Below are 17,874 nucleotides of genomic sequence, written 5' to 3' on the forward strand. Positions count from 1 at the left end.
AGTAAAAATCTGTAGGAGTAAAAATAGTATATTCATGTATAAACTTGTAAGTTATTTTTTTATATAAATGTTATTGTAATATGTATACATGTGATATGAATGGTTTAATTTGTGCTGTGCCAAAAGTTGGGATAGAAGCAATTAGACGATTACTATCTTGAAAATTGCACTTAAATTGAAATGTGAACTGTTCTACATTCAAATAGTAGTTATGTTTTCAAGATAATGTCTCAGCATGTTGATAGAAACAGTCCATCAATTTAAATTCTCAATTAAAGTGCTAATTTCAAGTTATTAGTCATGTAGTTATTTCCACCTCACTGCGTATTATGTACGTATGTAAATATTTGTGTTGCTTAAAATAGTTTTCGGTCATTAAGAAAGACAACTAGACATAAACGTCATTATTCAATATCCATTTATGTATGTAAGTGATGTTTACTTACTACATATATAGCTCCAGATAATATGTAATATATGTATAAAAGTTTTGAAAATAATAAGTGTTTCTTTTTCTTTTCAGTCTTTGATTTGTTTAAATGAAACTACATATTATTATTATGTTTAAAGAATCATTTGTATTGAAGTATAAACGAACGATTTTACATTTGTTTTATTTCAGCTTAGTAACATATCTTAAATATAACAATTAAAAATAATGACTGAGTACATTACATATAGTATTATATGCACAACTAAAAGCCGGACTCTTTCCAGCAGACGTGTCCGCAATGCTTCGAACATTTGGTTTTCCTCGAGTGCCTCACCAAGCACGAAATATTTGGCTCCATTGCATGCAAATCGGTGGTAAGATTGGATGGCTTTGCAGTTTCATATTCTGTTACCCAAAGAATTTTCTGTATAGAATTATTCGTCGAATGTTTGTCCGAGTCCAGATACAAGTCAGACGGCTTGTTCGATGCGACAATGCAATTACTGCACATGGGTTCTTTGCAATCTAGTTTCCACGCTTTAGACCGTTTTTTAGTAGATTTGTAGTGGAGCCATTTGTACCTCAGTTTGAATTCAACTGGACCCCATTTGCGCGATGACTTACAGGCCGATATCAACTTCTATAAGTACAGAATTGTTAAAATTAATTTTGTTAAAAATTGCAATTATCTGATACATATTCAAGATTTACCTGCATTATTCCATATCCTTCTTTATGAGTTATAACCCAAACAGCCCATATTGTTATATGTAACAAGGAAAATATGAACATTCCTATCATTAACCAAAATGTCCAACTGCTACCACTCCAATCATTGAAATGCTTCCAAATTTGCCAGCATATCATGCCAGATAGAGCAATCGGCATTATCATCCACAGAAATATCAAAAAGTAGTTGATTTTATGATTTAAAATGAATTCTAAATCGTGCTTCATATATTTAAAACCTAAAACAAATTCATATATGACGTCTAGCTCTCAGATTCAAAATTGATAATAAATACTTAAATAATATATTGTATAAGAATATATGTCTCAAATCAACTAAATATAATGACAGACAAGATAGTAAATTATGTGGAAATTTTTGAAGAAGTTGAATAATCTTGTACGTATTTTCATACGTATTCATATAATCTTATATGTATTAATTCATACCGTAAATATAAAAAAGCCCAAATAATTCCAGCGCCATAAATGTTAATAAATAAATAGGGATGACGAAAGAGTCAAGTAGCACTATAACATCCAAGCCCAATACAAATATAGATAGAGAGCAAAATATCCCCGTGATGGAGACGAGCCATCCAACGCTTCTTTTGTGATAGCAATCTTCAAGTGAAATGCACCAGACGACAGGATAAGTAAGTGACAGCTATAAAAAGACCATTAAATAATATTAATTGTATATGAAAAGACATATTTTTCAAATGGATAATTTAAATTACCACGCTTATAAATCCAGAACATATCAACAAAGTGTAGGCGAAGGAAAATTTAACAGCGCTCGCATCTTTTGATAGAGACGAATCATATATTAATATTAATGTCATCAAGATCGACGTGTCTTTTGGTTTTTTTGTATCTTCAATGCTGTGCCATAATAGTACGCTCAGCCAACCGCATAAAATATTCCACAATGTGAACCACAATGCACTTCTGAATGATTAAGGAAATAATTATACATTCACATTATATATGGAAACAGTAAAGGTTGGTTTTATTGTATCTAAATAGTTTACAGGATTTATGTATATGTATTTATGTATTTATATTTATGATGTAAGATTTATAGGCAGTGATAAGCTATATAATATTCTACTTTAATGATCATGTGGTCAATTATATTAGACAGCAACTTAGTACAATTAAATAAAAGTAAATGAAAATAGGTTGTATAATATAAAACATTTTGGTAAATAATTTGACAATTGCAACTTCATATTTATATTTATAAATTCATATATATTCTGGGTAACGTGTGAATGCAGATTTATAACATTTGGCAATATTAGACAAATTGGAAAGTGCTAATTCTTACCGGTTATCATTTATACAAATCAAATAACGAGGTTCAGTTAGATTAGGTTTAAAATCAGTTATAATTATTGGGTATTATTAGTATTAATCGGATTTGTTACATTAATATATATTATTTATGTACCTTTTTAATTTTAGCCTATTATTTTCAAATATGTTACTTTTAAATTGCATACAGATATACAATAACCAGCAGAATAGATTAGTGGTTAGCATATAATGCTTTGAACAGAGTGGTCACGGGTTCAAATTCCACTGGTTTCTGCTGACCAGACCTTGGATTTGTGCCTCCAGGTCGATCGTTTCCTGAATTTATCTGATTTTCATTGAAACGGTTCCAAAAAATTGGCAACCTTACCCATTTTCTTGCAAAATCTCGAGTTTTTAGCAATCTCGAATTTCGCCTGAATTGTTTAAAATGCTGCAAATTTTCAAATTTGACCACAGATTTCTTGGTGGATATTAATTGATTATTTTTTAATGTACTTTGTATAATACTAATAATATTTGTATCAAATGTTCAATGTTTCTGGGCAGGAAGGCGCATTGGGGTTACCTGTTAGGCCTTCCTGGTATAAATTAAAAGATAAAATAAACAATGTTGATACAATATTCATAATGTGGCTTGGATAATTTATTCAGAAATACCTGAAAAGACAACTTTTGTTGTAGACTGTCCCTCCGGTTGTCACGTGATATCCGAATCCGAGATGCATAGAGAAGAGAGATTGCACAAAAGCTGCATACCACAGTTCCTTGGCTGTTAAGAGCTCCCAATTCACATCGAAGAAGAACATTTTGACGCTCTTGAGGTCGTCCATTATCACGATCGTCATACTCAACACGAGAATGGCGCTTCCGAACACGTACAAAGACATCAGAAAGGTTTGAGGCAATCGTATCAAACTAAAAGAACAAACACCACATAACTAAATGCCAATTTACTATGAGGTATTATACTATTTTAATAATATTACCATAGTGACACCAGCAGCCATAACGTGAAAACAATTGCAGCTACAATTCCATACCACATGGGATCGTCGACGACTGGTTTCAAAAATGTTTCACTGAAATTATTTAACACTTTCAATTTAAACAAAATCCATTTATAATATGTTTCATATGCACATCAGTATAACTTACTATATACATTTTTGGCCGGGTGTACCGACGACTTGATAGCCGTCCTAAAATAAAATTACAAATTATATATTATATTGAATTTTATTACTTATTACAAGCCTCTTCTTATTAACAATATACTCACTAAAGCTCGGTGCAATTCGCGGCATTCTGCCAAAGGCACTGGACCTTTTGCAGTCCATATAAGTAATGCGCAGACTAATCCAACGTAGACCATATAATAGACGGCGACCAAAAAACTTGCAAATAGTTTCACATATCCTAAACCTAAAAAGGATTGAGTTGTCAATCTATATCAGGAATTAAAATTTTAATTCACAGCTACGCATAAAATATGCAGATTACAATTAAAAAAACTATATAGATTTTTAAATGATAGTACGGCCATAGAATCAATATGTTCATGAATAATTTGAAAGGTCTCTTTTATTTACAAAAGTTTAGTTATAACTTCAGACAGTTTTTCTTTAATGATGTAAAATGATCAAAATATAAAAAAAGACCTTTAAAAAACTCATGTATTATCTCACTCATATGCACGGTGTAGCGACAAGTTTGTATGTAGGCACATATGTAATATATTGTGTGTAATCGCTAATATGCGCAATGCAACGCCAAGTTTTGAAATACATATATCAACACAATGTGGAACAACGATCAAAACAAAGATATAATTTGACACAGTGGTGTGCTCGCTGAGAGGCAATGTGTGATAACAAGTGTCGTGTTGTAAGTTACCTTTGAGGAGGGGCACGGAACGCCACAGTTTGATGGCACCTTGTTCACTGAACTTTCCCAGTGCTAGTTCTAAGAAGACTAATGGTAGTGTAAAGGCGATGGAAAGCAGGGTGTAAGCGACCATGAAAGCCGCTCCCCCGTGTGCGGCTACCTCCCTTGGAAGTCGGGCAGTTGTAGCCAGTCCGACGGCGACACAGACGGAGCACAAGATGCTGCGAACCACTGCTGGACGCTCGTCTCCATAGTTTGGATCCCTCTGTCAACCAACCAGCATTATAAACAAATTTAATATATAGATAAGTAAGTTTAGCTTCATATGTATGTAAACATTAAGACCCACAAGCCGTTTTAGACGGATATATGTACATATGTTAGGGCTTCCGAGTAGAGTTTCTGGATTTGACTCGACCTGGACTCGACTCGGCCGGGTAATGACTTAAAAACCGGATTCGGGATCCGGGCTTCAAAACCCATCGGATCCGTGTATTTAAAATATCGAGTATTAACGTAAAGATTCAAAATTCCTTATGCTATATTTTTTTTATTTGATATTTTTACTTTATCTGTTATTATTAAATGCTATTTTTTATGTTTATGTATGGATGTATTTATGTTTATGTTCAAATGTATTTTTTTTATGTATAATTGATGAGTATTTTATTTTCGTTATGTATTAATTTATGTTTAATTGTTATTTTGTTTTTTTTTGTGTTATATTTTTTGATCATTGTGGCGCTTTAGGAATTCCTGTTATGCCACAATGGTCTGTTTAGAGTAAAATAAAATAAAATAAAAATGATAAAAAACTCGATACATTGAAATAATATCCAAATATTTATGTGTTATTATAATACTTGGTAATAAATTAGTGTTATGCTTATATAGTGAGTTCTGAGAAAACTACGAACAATGGAACGGATTTTGGCTAAATTAAGAATTTTGCCTTAGACTAGTGTAAGACTTCAGAGTGTAAACATCGTTTCAACATTATCATCATCATGATCATCATACCTGATTTCTATAACGTTAAGTACTTTATTTTAATTATTTTTTGTAGTTCTCTTAAAAAAATCAGTTTTATTCTTGATCGAATATAAATATAGTTTTCATTATATTTTTTGGAGAACTACAAAATTCTATAATAACAATGATAATGATAGTAATGTTGCGTAGGGGTGGGTGGAGGATCCAAGTAAAAGGCCAAAGTCGTGTCACAGCATTTATTGATGATTAAGGAGATACACACACTGGTAGTGCTCAGTCCAGAATGTCTTGATATCGCCTAAGTACCGCCTTATAAGGGACAGGTCTCTCAGGACATCTTCGACGTCTGATTTGTTTACCTATTGTTATGGTCACGTACTCGGATATGTATTCCCACGACATTCGGTCCCACGGTACCACGGCATTGGTCACTTCTGAGAAGGGACCAAATAGCGGCCATTGTTTAGCCTACGTGCACTTAGAGTCTAGATATAATCGTTGAAACCAATTATAACGGTCACACAGTCTCTGGGATGCTACTCGGGCTAATCCGATTGCAACTACTCGGCGGCTCTTTTTAGTATACGTAACATTAATAGAGGGACACAAAATCACATAATTGCTAAATGTGCCGATAATATTGGTATACCTCTGCACTAAACTGAGATCGGCATTGGGGGATAAGTCTCATAATAATGTTTTAGTGTTCCTAAAGTATTATTATGTTAACATTAGGAAAACAAAATCAAATTTTTAATTTATTGTAATTTTGCCTATATTTTTGCATTATGATATACTGTATTATATTTCGGTCTCCGTGATTTGACAGAATGTTAAATTACAGAAAACGCAAATATCAGAATGCAAACATCGAAAATCGAAAGATCTTAAGTCGAAAGATCAAAAAAAAAAAAAATGGTGCATGGTAAACGGTACATACTCACTTAATTTGCGCGAGCAGGATACAACAGGAACAAGAGGAACATGCTTTTCCTCCCGTGTTAATGTGCGCGCGCAGAATACGGGAGGAAAAGCATGTTCCTCTTGTTCCTGTTGTATCCTGCTCGCGCAAATTAAGTGAGTATGTACCGTTTACCATGCACCATTTTTTTTTTTTTGATCTTTCGACTTAAGATCTTTCGATTTTCGATCTTTGCCTTCCGATATTTGCGTTTTCTGTAATTTAACATTCTGTCAAGTCACGTAGACCCATTATATGTATTTGTATTTGTATATTATATGTTTTTAATCACCTTCTGTAATATTTTTCGACAATTGTATAATGAAACAAAATAAAAAATAAATAAAATTTAAATTTAAAACCTGGAAGTTTTTGATTTTGATTTTTATTTTGGACCCAAATCCGACCCGGATCCGTCGGGTTTTCAAAACATTGGACCCGGATCCGTCTGGTTTTCAGAAATCCTACTTCCAAGCCGGCTTACACCGAAACCGAAAAGATCGGTCGTCACGCCACATCCCTATGCATAACGTATACTTCTGGTATTCTAAAATTTTATTTTTTGAAATCTCCATACTTGTCGATGTACTCGCACATACCTACAAACATACCCACACACATCGCGTCCGTTTTTATACATATTATAGATATTCACTTGTCGATTAAAAGGTTAATTTTCAAAAAAACCAATCGTCTAATGGTTTCCACCTTACTCAGAATTACTTTTGGGAAAAAATTCTGGTGAGGACACTGTTTGAAGTATTGTACATTGTATATTATATGGTGTTTTATCTCATGTGAGCGTTTTTACGAATTCTATTGGGTTGGCATTAAATGCATGAAATACAAATACGTACATAGGAACTGTATTAGTTGTGATAGATACAATGTATATCGATGAAGATTTTTTTCAAGGGGAGAAAATACGCCAATTTTACTAAGCGTGAGATACAATACGCAATATACATACATACATACTTCTGTAATAGAAATATTTAATTGTCTAACGAAAATTTAATTTCGAAGCGTCAGTAAACGATTTCAATTTTTATTATAAACAAGCGTTTTCACGCGAAAGTGAAATGAAATTTTGATAATGGGTTTAATTTGAATGGCCATACGGTTTAATTGAACGTTTTTGTTTCCAGTTCAAAGTCATTTGTGTGTTTAACTTGCGTTTATAATTTACATACATATAAAAGCACGTTTTCTTTCTTAGTAATGAATTGTATTAGTTTATAGAGGCGGGGGGTATGAAGTATATATTTCAAAACATGGAACACGAACTCAAAACTAACAAAAAATAAAAGTCAAATTCTACCGACCTTGACCTATGTATTTCTTGACCAAAATGCAATGCGAAAGTGAAACGAAATGTAATTGCCCATTGCATTGAACGTGATAGCATGTACATACATTTTAAGTCTCATGTTTACCCCCGGGTGCAAATTGTTGCAAATGTTTTTCAACACTTCGGAATAGGTTGATTTAGGTTAATTTCTTATATACGAATTTAAATCCAAGCAGATCTGGCTAAATTCGTTAGTTAATAAACCATCAACATAGCTCAGTGGTCAGCGTAGAATGCTAACAACTGAAGTGTAACGGGTTCAATCCCTGGTCCAGTGTTGCTGGCCAGATTTTGGATATATATATAATATGTGACTCTAAGTCGATCATTTTATACCAGATTTTGCCAATTTATCCAATTTCATTGTTGAAACAGCTCCTATCAAATAGTCGTCATTTGTCACCATTATTTGAATTTAATTTCAAATTTATAATCTAATATATATGTAATTTCGAAAGAGACTTTGTATGCAATTATGTACGTATATATGTAAGTATCTTTGGATGGGAACTTCGTAAACGAAAAAAGGTTTTCTATGACGACAATTCAATTGGTTGAATATTATATTTTTTTCGATTCAAATAGATTTAATAAAAAAACAAATGAACATTTACTATTAGATTCGCCATGTTTACGCTGTTTATTTTACAAATACTGAGCGAAGCCGGGTAAAACAACTACTAATATTAAAAATTTATATTTATATATATATTTTTGAATTATTATAATATCTGAATTTTTAAAAAAATGTTCACGTTAAAATGACAATATTCAAGAAAATGGATACATGTGATTATAAAATTGACACAAATCTCAAAAACTACACCCAATTAATACATTCTCCGGAAAACTTTGTTGTTGATGAATTTTTACGCAATTCATATACAACATTATGTGATTACGTTGGTTCAAAATTCGCGTAGATTTCGTCCATTTTATGTGAATTTCTTTCGTAATTTTTTATATAACGTTTACTTTTTACTATACTTACATACACATATGAAAGTATTCCAATTATAATAAACCAGCTGAAATATCATGTAACAACTATTGGTGTGTGAATTTTATATTTATTTTTTATTATGAAGTTAACCTTCAAATTTTCTTTGGCCTTACATAATACAAAATTCTTATTATATGTATGTATATATGTGTAGGATCTGGTTGTGAGGAGACATAGGCGGCACAGAAAATGATACTCTTTCAGAGGTTTCGGTCCTTCTTTTTCTAGACACGCCATAACGAACTGTCGTTTGCCGTATTACATGTACAAGATGACAACTTAACCATTCTTCTAGGTATATATGCATATATGTATGTATATATATTCGATTCGACATACATACATACGTGCGTCATAGCTAGAGACATTTGGGCATTTGCTATTAATGCTTAATTGATGCTAAAATTCGGAATAGATTTAGAAGGGTCTTCCTATAACTTTGCCCATTTATTATGTGAAGAAATTGAGGGGATAAAACAGAGCTTGCAGTTTACCATAGACGGTGTTTTTCCTGTCGAAACCAAGCAACTGCTTTTGTCTACTACTGTAAATAGTAGATAAAAATGTGGATGCTGAAAGGTATTTTAGTAAATACAATATAATTGTTACCGATCGTCTCAAAAAATAATCTGTAGAAATATGCTCCATGTTGAGTTTTAATAAATTTTAATTGGTATTATATTTTTATATTCATATTTTTTGTCTTTGTATTTTTATATTTAATTCCAAAACATTTTTGAATTTTTCTATTATTTTTTGATTGTTGGGTTGTCTTTAAATTGTATACATATGTATATGTATATAAATTTTATTAAAATTCATCGAAATATTTTATTATTTAAAATTAAACTGTTCATAAAAATAGATGCTAAAATTGAACATTTTTAATGCCCTAAAACGCTAAAATGCAAAATGAAAATGCTAAAATTGACAAAAATAGATGCCCAAAATACATGTCTCTAGTCATAGCAACAAAATGTACGAATATACATAATATACGAATATAATAACAAAAGAAAAAACTTCTATATATACTGTTTGCTGCCAATGTTTCCTCTAGGTAAATTCCCAGAGACCTATTTACCTAGAGGAAACATTGGCAGCAAACAGTATATATGTCTCTGGGAATTTAGCGCCATCTATTGAAAATTTATTTAATTAATTAATAAATTTTTGGTTGTTTTATATTGTTTATACGTAGGTAGATAGTTAGTTTTTACCTTTTTTTCATATTAAACAATTAAATATAAATATATTTATAAGGTATTTGAAAAAAATACGACCGCTTGCGGATCGAACACAGCACCGACACAGCATCTTTTAATTTTTTTTTATTTACTATCTTAATACGCCATAACCCATGCGATGATATTTCATCGGGCACAACACTAGTGTACGTATAGTTTTACATCTTCATCAATATTTTAATTACAAAACCCTTTATTATATAGAAACTTGCAATTTTCACAGACATTAACATTTATCATATCAAATATCTTCCAATTATCGAAAAACAGATGCCAAGTTTTACGATAATAACGATTACCATTCATAATAACCCATATCAACTCTCTATTATTATTATATATTAATTTCACTATACGAGTAAATGATTCAAACCGCATATGTACATATGTATAGTCAAATGAAAATTTCGAATACTTTCTTATGTATGCTCGCACATATACATACATATTATAATAAATAAAATTACATTTTAGATACGATCGTAAAAATAATAACCTGATCTGGATGTGTATTTGTAGAAAACGTTTTTGTTTTCGCTCCAAAAACTGCACATTAGCCATTATATAGTGTTAACAATTAGTGTTGCAGCTTGACACAAATTCGGATTACAATACCGAATAAAATATAAATTTATTTTGAAAACGTATGTAAGTGCAAACAGTGTGGAGTTTTTGGAACGCTTGCATAATTCATATTATTAAACATTTGCCTACCTGATGTGTGGATTCATTGACATGTTTTATTCATTAGGTCAATATATGTACAAGTATAATCAACACGTACTAATGAGGCACAATTTTAGGAAATGATAATGAATCATACCGAGTAAGAAATACGTAGAACAGACTTATTTAAGGCTTTACGTAATTGTTTACAATTTTACCTGAACAAATTCCATTTCTATTACAACTGCTATTTTTTTTATATTGTATGAATATTTAAAAAAATATATCCAAAATAGAAAATGGAGCAGTATTTCATTTCAAATATACATACATATGTACATTTCAATTATAGTATTGATATTCCGTCTGCGTGTCTGTCTGTCTGTCTGAGATAACGCGCGCCGAACTATAATAGTCGTTTCGATTCGACTTACATATGTACGTCATAGCTGAGCCACTGCCAAAACGTATGTACGAATACAATAGCAAAAGAAAAAAAAATCTATATATACTGATCGCTTCTTATGTTTCCGCTTGGCAGAGAATTTACCGCCATCTATTGAAAATTTATTTATTTAAATAATTAATTAATTAATTTTTCTATTGGTGTTTTATATTGTTTACATGTAGGTAGGTTGTTTTTACCTTTTTTTCGTATTAAAAAATTAAATATAAATATATTTAAAAGGTATTTCAAAAACATTCGACCGCGTGGGGATCGAAAACATGACCGACGACACATTTCTTTTAATTTTTTTTATTTAATAACTTAATATGCCAACACCCATGCGATGATATGTCATTGGGTACAACACTAGTATTATATAATATTAATACTTTGGATATGGAGCATTTTCTACATATACATATAAATGAATTTAATGACATTAAAGGTCTTATTAATTGACTTTTTGTAATTGTATACAATTTTGCCGCAATAAATTCCATTTCTACTACAACTATTATATTTAACATACTTTTTATATTATGTAAATATTGTAAAAAAATATGCAAAATTGAAAATGGAGTAGTATTTCATTTCAAAATTGAAAATGGAACACCTGGCACCCAAAAATTCCAACAATCGAAAGCTACACACGCGAAATATTGTACTAACGAGAACTCAGGTGCCAGATATTCCGTATTCGCGATTTTAATCCGTTTACACTTTCTGATATTTGGTATTTGTCTACATATCGAGCTACGATATATGTCGCAGTTATAGACGCTACATAGAGACAAACCTCTCAAATACGTTACTGAGAATTTTCGTCAAATAAAAAAACAATTGACAAATGCAATTTTGGGATCACAACTACATTTCATAGTTATATATCATTAAAAAAAGCGTAAAGCTCACCGTAATAAGCAAATAGTGTGTTCGATGTAATATTTAATAAAAGTTTTCATCCTTAAAACACAGCGACGAATACAACTTGGATCACCCGATTGAACAAAACATTATTGTGAACAAAACATTAATATATTGTATTTTGCTTTGTCGATTTGTTACTACGTCAATCCATCTTTAGTGAATTGATGCAGAATTTATAGGTATGTTGTATAAATGTCACAGTGAAATTATATTTCAAGTGAAAATATATATTCACTAACGTTTCAGTGAAATCATAACCAGTCACATTTTCAGGGTTGGTTTTATTAATTTAAGATTAGATTGTTAGGGTTGGTATTATTTAAGGGTTAGGAACGGTTAGGTTAAGTAAGGGTTGGCCCCATTCATTTAAGATTGGGTCGTTAGGGTTAAATGTATAGAGTTAAACGTTGTAAATTCATTGTTTGATACATTTTCACTTGAAATATGCTTTCACTGCAACATATACATATGTACGTATGTAAATAGCGGATGGTGATTAGGACAATATGCTTTTGGGTAGTTATGGATAGTATTAACTACGTAAAAAACTGTTTTTTGCTCTATTGCATGCAGAACTGTTCGAACGTGTATTGTGAATTGTCATCGCCCTATTCACCATCCTATATTTAGTGATATATTCCATATGAGCATGTTAAATGACACATTTGACTCACTGCTGTATCTTGGGCATTATTGGTAGTGCAGTGAAATTGATTCATGCAGTATTGTGGGTATTTCACTAGCGTCCTTATGGATATGGAGCGCGCTAAACTTTGCACATGGCGGGAGACGATTCCGGTAGCGGCTCCAGCATCACTGCGCTTTTCCGAATTTTCCCAATGGAAAACGCGTATTTTCGTCGGTTCGCGATAAACTCGATTGTACACACAGGTGTTGGCTGTGTCGCGAGTGGCCGTTCACTGATCGCATCGTTGAATAATTGTTCGCTACGTGAACACACACGTTCACATACGATTCAAACACACGTACATACATTCATACATACATATATGTATGTTACTATAAATGTACGAAATTCTAACATTTACCGAAAAGTTTCGGTGAAAGTGGGTAGTCATTTATTTATTTATAAATGATGCTATAAAGGTCACCCTAAATCGACGCCATGTCTAGCAATGCTCATATCCAAACACACTATACATTTTAATACATATGTGAATTACAAACCGCAAGCATATGTATGTATTTATTTATTGAAAAATCAACAGGCCTCAGATGTATAAATTCATAAAAATAAAGAATAAATATAACAAAATAACATCTGAACCCAATTATAGATTTTTACAAAATACATAATGTGTATATCTAGTAAATATAGACAAGCAAATGAAAAAGGAAAGAATAAAAGTTAATTATTTGAATAAATAGGACAATGCATAATTAAATATTAAGTGATATAATATAATTGGATAAAGAATATATAATAATAATAATTTATTTATTTAACGTTTTTGAGCATTGTGGCATTACAGGAAGAACCTAATGCCCCACAATGGCCTGCATAATAAAATATTAAAATAAGAGAGGGAGAAAACAAAAATAAAAAAATAAAATTAATAGATAAAACAAAAAGCAAAAGCAAAAAATTACAAAAAAAGAAAAGAAAAAAAATAATACAGCATTTAACACAATAATAAAAAACTTAAAATAAGTACAAATACAAACAAGGGAATGTCTTGCACCTGCAGCCCGTTCCGATAAATAAGAATAAGCTACAAATACAAAACATCCCTGCGAGGCCCAAATGGAAGAGAGTAGATTAAGATTCCACACATACATCACATTCAAATTAAGAGAATAATGATGAGCGTATGTTACCAGATAAATATGTTAAAATAATATCCGATAATCTACGCTCACTTATGTACATAGGTGGAAAATATCGCATTCAGGCACGGCAGCAACGATTTCATTGAGAAGTCGAATACCTCTTGGAATAGGAGCAATTCGAAAAAGAACTATGCGAGCAGGTGACATCATCAAATGATGATGTCTACTACGCACATATGTAGTTATTTGGGACAAAAAGTCCCAACTGTTCCAGCAACAACGGGCATGGCTTATTACCACGCAGTAGCTGGAGAACGAAACGAGTTAATGAGAAGTTTCTCCGAAGTTCAAGGGAATTATACCCAAGCATGCCCAAAAGGAAAGGTGTAGGGTAGAGATATGGGTAGTACCCATACTCTTTCTTATATAAAAAACGAAGAAATGCTTTTTGCACTTTTTCGATCATAAGAGAGTAATTGGCTTCATGCGGATTCCACACAATCGCATTATACTCTAGCTTACTTCTAACAAGCGAGTTGAAAAGCAAGCGAGAAGACAATAGAAATAGAAATAGAAATGTATGCTTGCATAAATCAACAAATCCAAACTAGCCAAATTTACGATAGGGAAGAAGTGATTGAGCTAAATAATTTGGGAAGCTGTAATTGGAGTATTCATACGTATATGTACATACCTAACAGCAGGGTCATGCAAAGCATGAGGGCCAAGCTTGACAAGGGGCCCAAATTGTTGGGCCCCTGAACACTTAATATGAAAAAATAATTGTTGTCAATCTAAAAATATCGAAAGTAAAAACAGAACATATACATACAATTTAAATGAATTACGAAATTCATATGAAGAAATAAAATCAGAAGCGAAAGAAATGGCCTATTAAATGATTATTTAAAAATAAAAATTCAAAATGTCATTAAACGTCCGACTACCGATTCAACAATAATGAACACCTATTCAGAGTTAATGTATTTTATAATATTACTATTATTTTATAATATTTTATAATATTACCCGGCTTCGCTCAGTATTTATAATATAAACCGCTTAAACATGACTAATCTAATAGTACAGATTTTATTAAAAAATAAAAAAAAAATTGTTTTTTTTTAATTTTTTTTCCTTCTAGGGCTTCGCCCACGGCGCTCCCTGAGCCTTTGCCTTCTAGGGCTTCGCCCTCCGCGCCCCCTGAGCCTTTGCCTTCTAGGGCTTTGCCCTCGGCACCCTCCTGAGCCTTTGGTCTTTAAAAAATAAGTCGAATCGGCGCCTATGAATCGAAAAAAATAAATCGAATCATTGGTTCGTTGACGGCTGCGCCCCATAAACCGCTTAAACATGACTAATAAATAATCTAATAGTTAATATTTTATAAAAAAAAAAATTAAAAATTAAAAAAAATCAAAAAAAAAAAAATTTTTTTTTTGCCTTCTAGGGCTTCGCCTTCGCCCCCCGCCCTGAGCCTATTGCCGTCTAGGGCTTCGCCCTCGGTGCCCCAATGAGCCTTGAGCTTCGCCCTAGAAAGCAAAATGATTTTAATTTTGATTCATTTAAATGACGCGTACGTTATATTATATTGTGAAGAATTATTTTTGTTTTTAAATAGTGACGAGACTTTTGCCACATTTTGTATTTATTAGCTATGATTCATTGACCATATATTATATGTAAATAATAAATAATTTGATGATTGTGTGTTGAGATTTTTGGATGGATAAACGAATCAATGAGCCAACGATTAATGTATGTACATATAACGATGTGCTTTAAATAGATTCTCTACACATTTTATGAGTATAAGACAGCCGTGGTGTTTCACCGTGGAGGGGGCAAGAGGAAGCGGCAGATTCGCAACTATTGTAGATTTAGTATTACATACTTTGAGAGTCAAATTCATCAAGTTATAACAAGAGTTCTTATATCAGTAGTGAATCAAAAACACGTTATGAAATCTTAAACACAAATATGTACATATGAAGATTTTCTGTTTTGCGTTTTATGAGTGTTTGGACTTTTACAGTAACACAGTGTATCGTTTATTTATTTATTTATGTGTTTTATTTTGTTGCTATTATGCGTGACGTATCGTCGACTTTTCCATTTCGCCTCTAGCTCGCACTTACTTTCCTATTCTTATCTGTCTATTTTTCTTTGCATATTTCGAATAATTTTCTTCGCTCTGTTGACGGAATTTTTCAAGTGCGATTTATTATATTAATATCCGAAAAATTCCACATTTGGTCTCAAGTTCTTTTGGGTGTAATTGGGACGAATGCCGAAGGCTAAATTTTAATTTGTCTTCAGATTTTTTTTATACCTAAATTTGCTTCGATTTTTTTTATACTTAAATTTTTTAAAAGTTTCCACCTTTAGAAAATAATATTTTCCCTGAAACCTAGTAATCTTAGAACAGGTCATCATGTGGGTGCACTATATCAAGATTTGACTCAATTTGATCATGAAACATCGGTGCTCATAGAAAGCGGAGTAAAAATATTAACACCATTTATTTAATGATGTCCATAATAATACATAGTAATTACTTGTAAAATACTTAAATTTATAATATGCACATATGGAGAAAAACACCGTTGATAATCATTACCTTGAAATTCAATGTCAATTTAAGAGTGTTTGTGTTACATCAAATGCGTGAAATTGACTCATTACATGAATTAGTCAAAAATTTCCATTTGGGTTAATTTTTGAATTAAAAAAAAAATCAACATTTCATACGCGAATTTATAATATGTAGTTTCGGATTCAAAATCTAAAATGAAAATTTTTCAATTTATATCATCACCACCAACAGCCGCTCAACATCCACTGTTGGATGAAGGCCCCTCCAACACGCTTCTACTCGTCTCTGTTTTGCGCAACTCTCACGTTTTCCTAATTTCGTCTACCCATCTTCCCTGCGGTCTTCTTTTAACCCTTTTGCTTTCTGTCGGGTACCATTATGGCGCTTCTTTTATCCAACTTTACTCCATTCTTCTAGCCACGTGGCCATTTCAATGTCTTTACTCTTTACGTACCATTCTAGCACTTGTTTTGTCATAAATAATTATTTACTACTTATGTATATAATACTATTTTATTATCTAGTAAAATGCTATCGGGCATGCAATAACTATTGAACATTAGTTTGGTCTTATCTACATTATTTTTTTATCCCATTTTCCTACTTTCCCTGTTCAACTGTGTTAGTCTGTTAAGTAGATATGATTCATTAATTGATGACTGTTGTGCTGTTATTATGACAATGGTCTACATATATTGCAAATTTGAAAACAAAGATATAGTAAAAATAGTTAATAATGTAATTAATTTATTTTGTCTATTATTGGTCTAAGCCAGTTTCAGTATGATTAGTGTCTAATAAGCGTGTTTTTCAAGTAGATTCGTATATATTGTTAATTATGGTTTAAGTCATTTGAGGCTATCATTTTCACAATAGTAAAAAATTAAATCCATTGATTAATTCTATATTTTTGAGTTTACAAACGCTTTAAGTCCAATATAGAAACTACATATTTATATACATTGCATGTAATATACATATTTTATATGGCACACTCACGAAGAGAAAAGTCATACGGTAAATTTTGCCTTCAAAATTTGTTAGAGAGAGATCACAAGACAGACTCAAATAGACAAATCTTTCAAATACTTTTATGAAATGCAATAAACAATTCTTTTGACAAATGCAAATTTTGAAATAAAAATGTTATATATGTACCATATATTTGAAATAAATAAACGGAATTGACGTATGTATGCATGTTTTTTGCATGGACAAGTATGGAGATTTCAATAAATATTAAAATAATATCATATAAATATTACAATTGTCACTGAATAAGACATATGTACACATGTTAATGGTATGAGGGGGCGATGCGAATTGACCGCTGAAACCGTTAGCGACAATAGCCTCGATACATTAATAGCAGATAATATTGTCTGCTATTAATGTATTTTTTATTTATTGTGTTTTTATTTATATAAAAATATGAACTGTAGTAAGACGAGAACCGAGCATGCTGTCGCATTCGTGCAATGTGCCTTAACATTGTAAGGACGTAAAATTATTTTCTTATTTTTTT

At 31.6% G+C, this 17,874-nt stretch overlaps 1 protein-coding gene across 1 annotated transcript; it reads right to left on the minus strand.

Annotated features, from left to right (window-relative positions):
- Window positions 1-396: 396 nt before the first annotated feature.
- Window positions 397-13,103, minus strand: blot (solute carrier family member bloated tubules). The gene is made up of 10 exons (XM_077446040.1): window positions 12,640-13,103; window positions 4,379-4,634; window positions 3,765-3,907; window positions 3,641-3,684; window positions 3,472-3,564; window positions 3,143-3,400; window positions 1,903-2,113; window positions 1,613-1,829; window positions 1,145-1,401; window positions 397-1,073 (listed from the first exon to the last, which is right to left on the minus strand). Exons 1-10 carry the CDS (start codon window positions 12,682-12,684, stop codon window positions 696-698), a joined length of 1,902 nt encoding a protein of 633 aa, XP_077302166.1. The 5' UTR covers window positions 12,685-13,103; the 3' UTR covers window positions 397-695.
- Window positions 13,104-17,874: the final 4,771 nt, after the last annotated feature.

The sequence above is a fragment of the Arctopsyche grandis genome, chromosome 2, assembly GCF_051622035.1.
Source record: "Arctopsyche grandis isolate Sample6627 chromosome 2, ASM5162203v2, whole genome shotgun sequence".
NCBI lineage: Eukaryota > Metazoa > Arthropoda > Insecta > Trichoptera > Hydropsychidae > Arctopsyche > Arctopsyche grandis.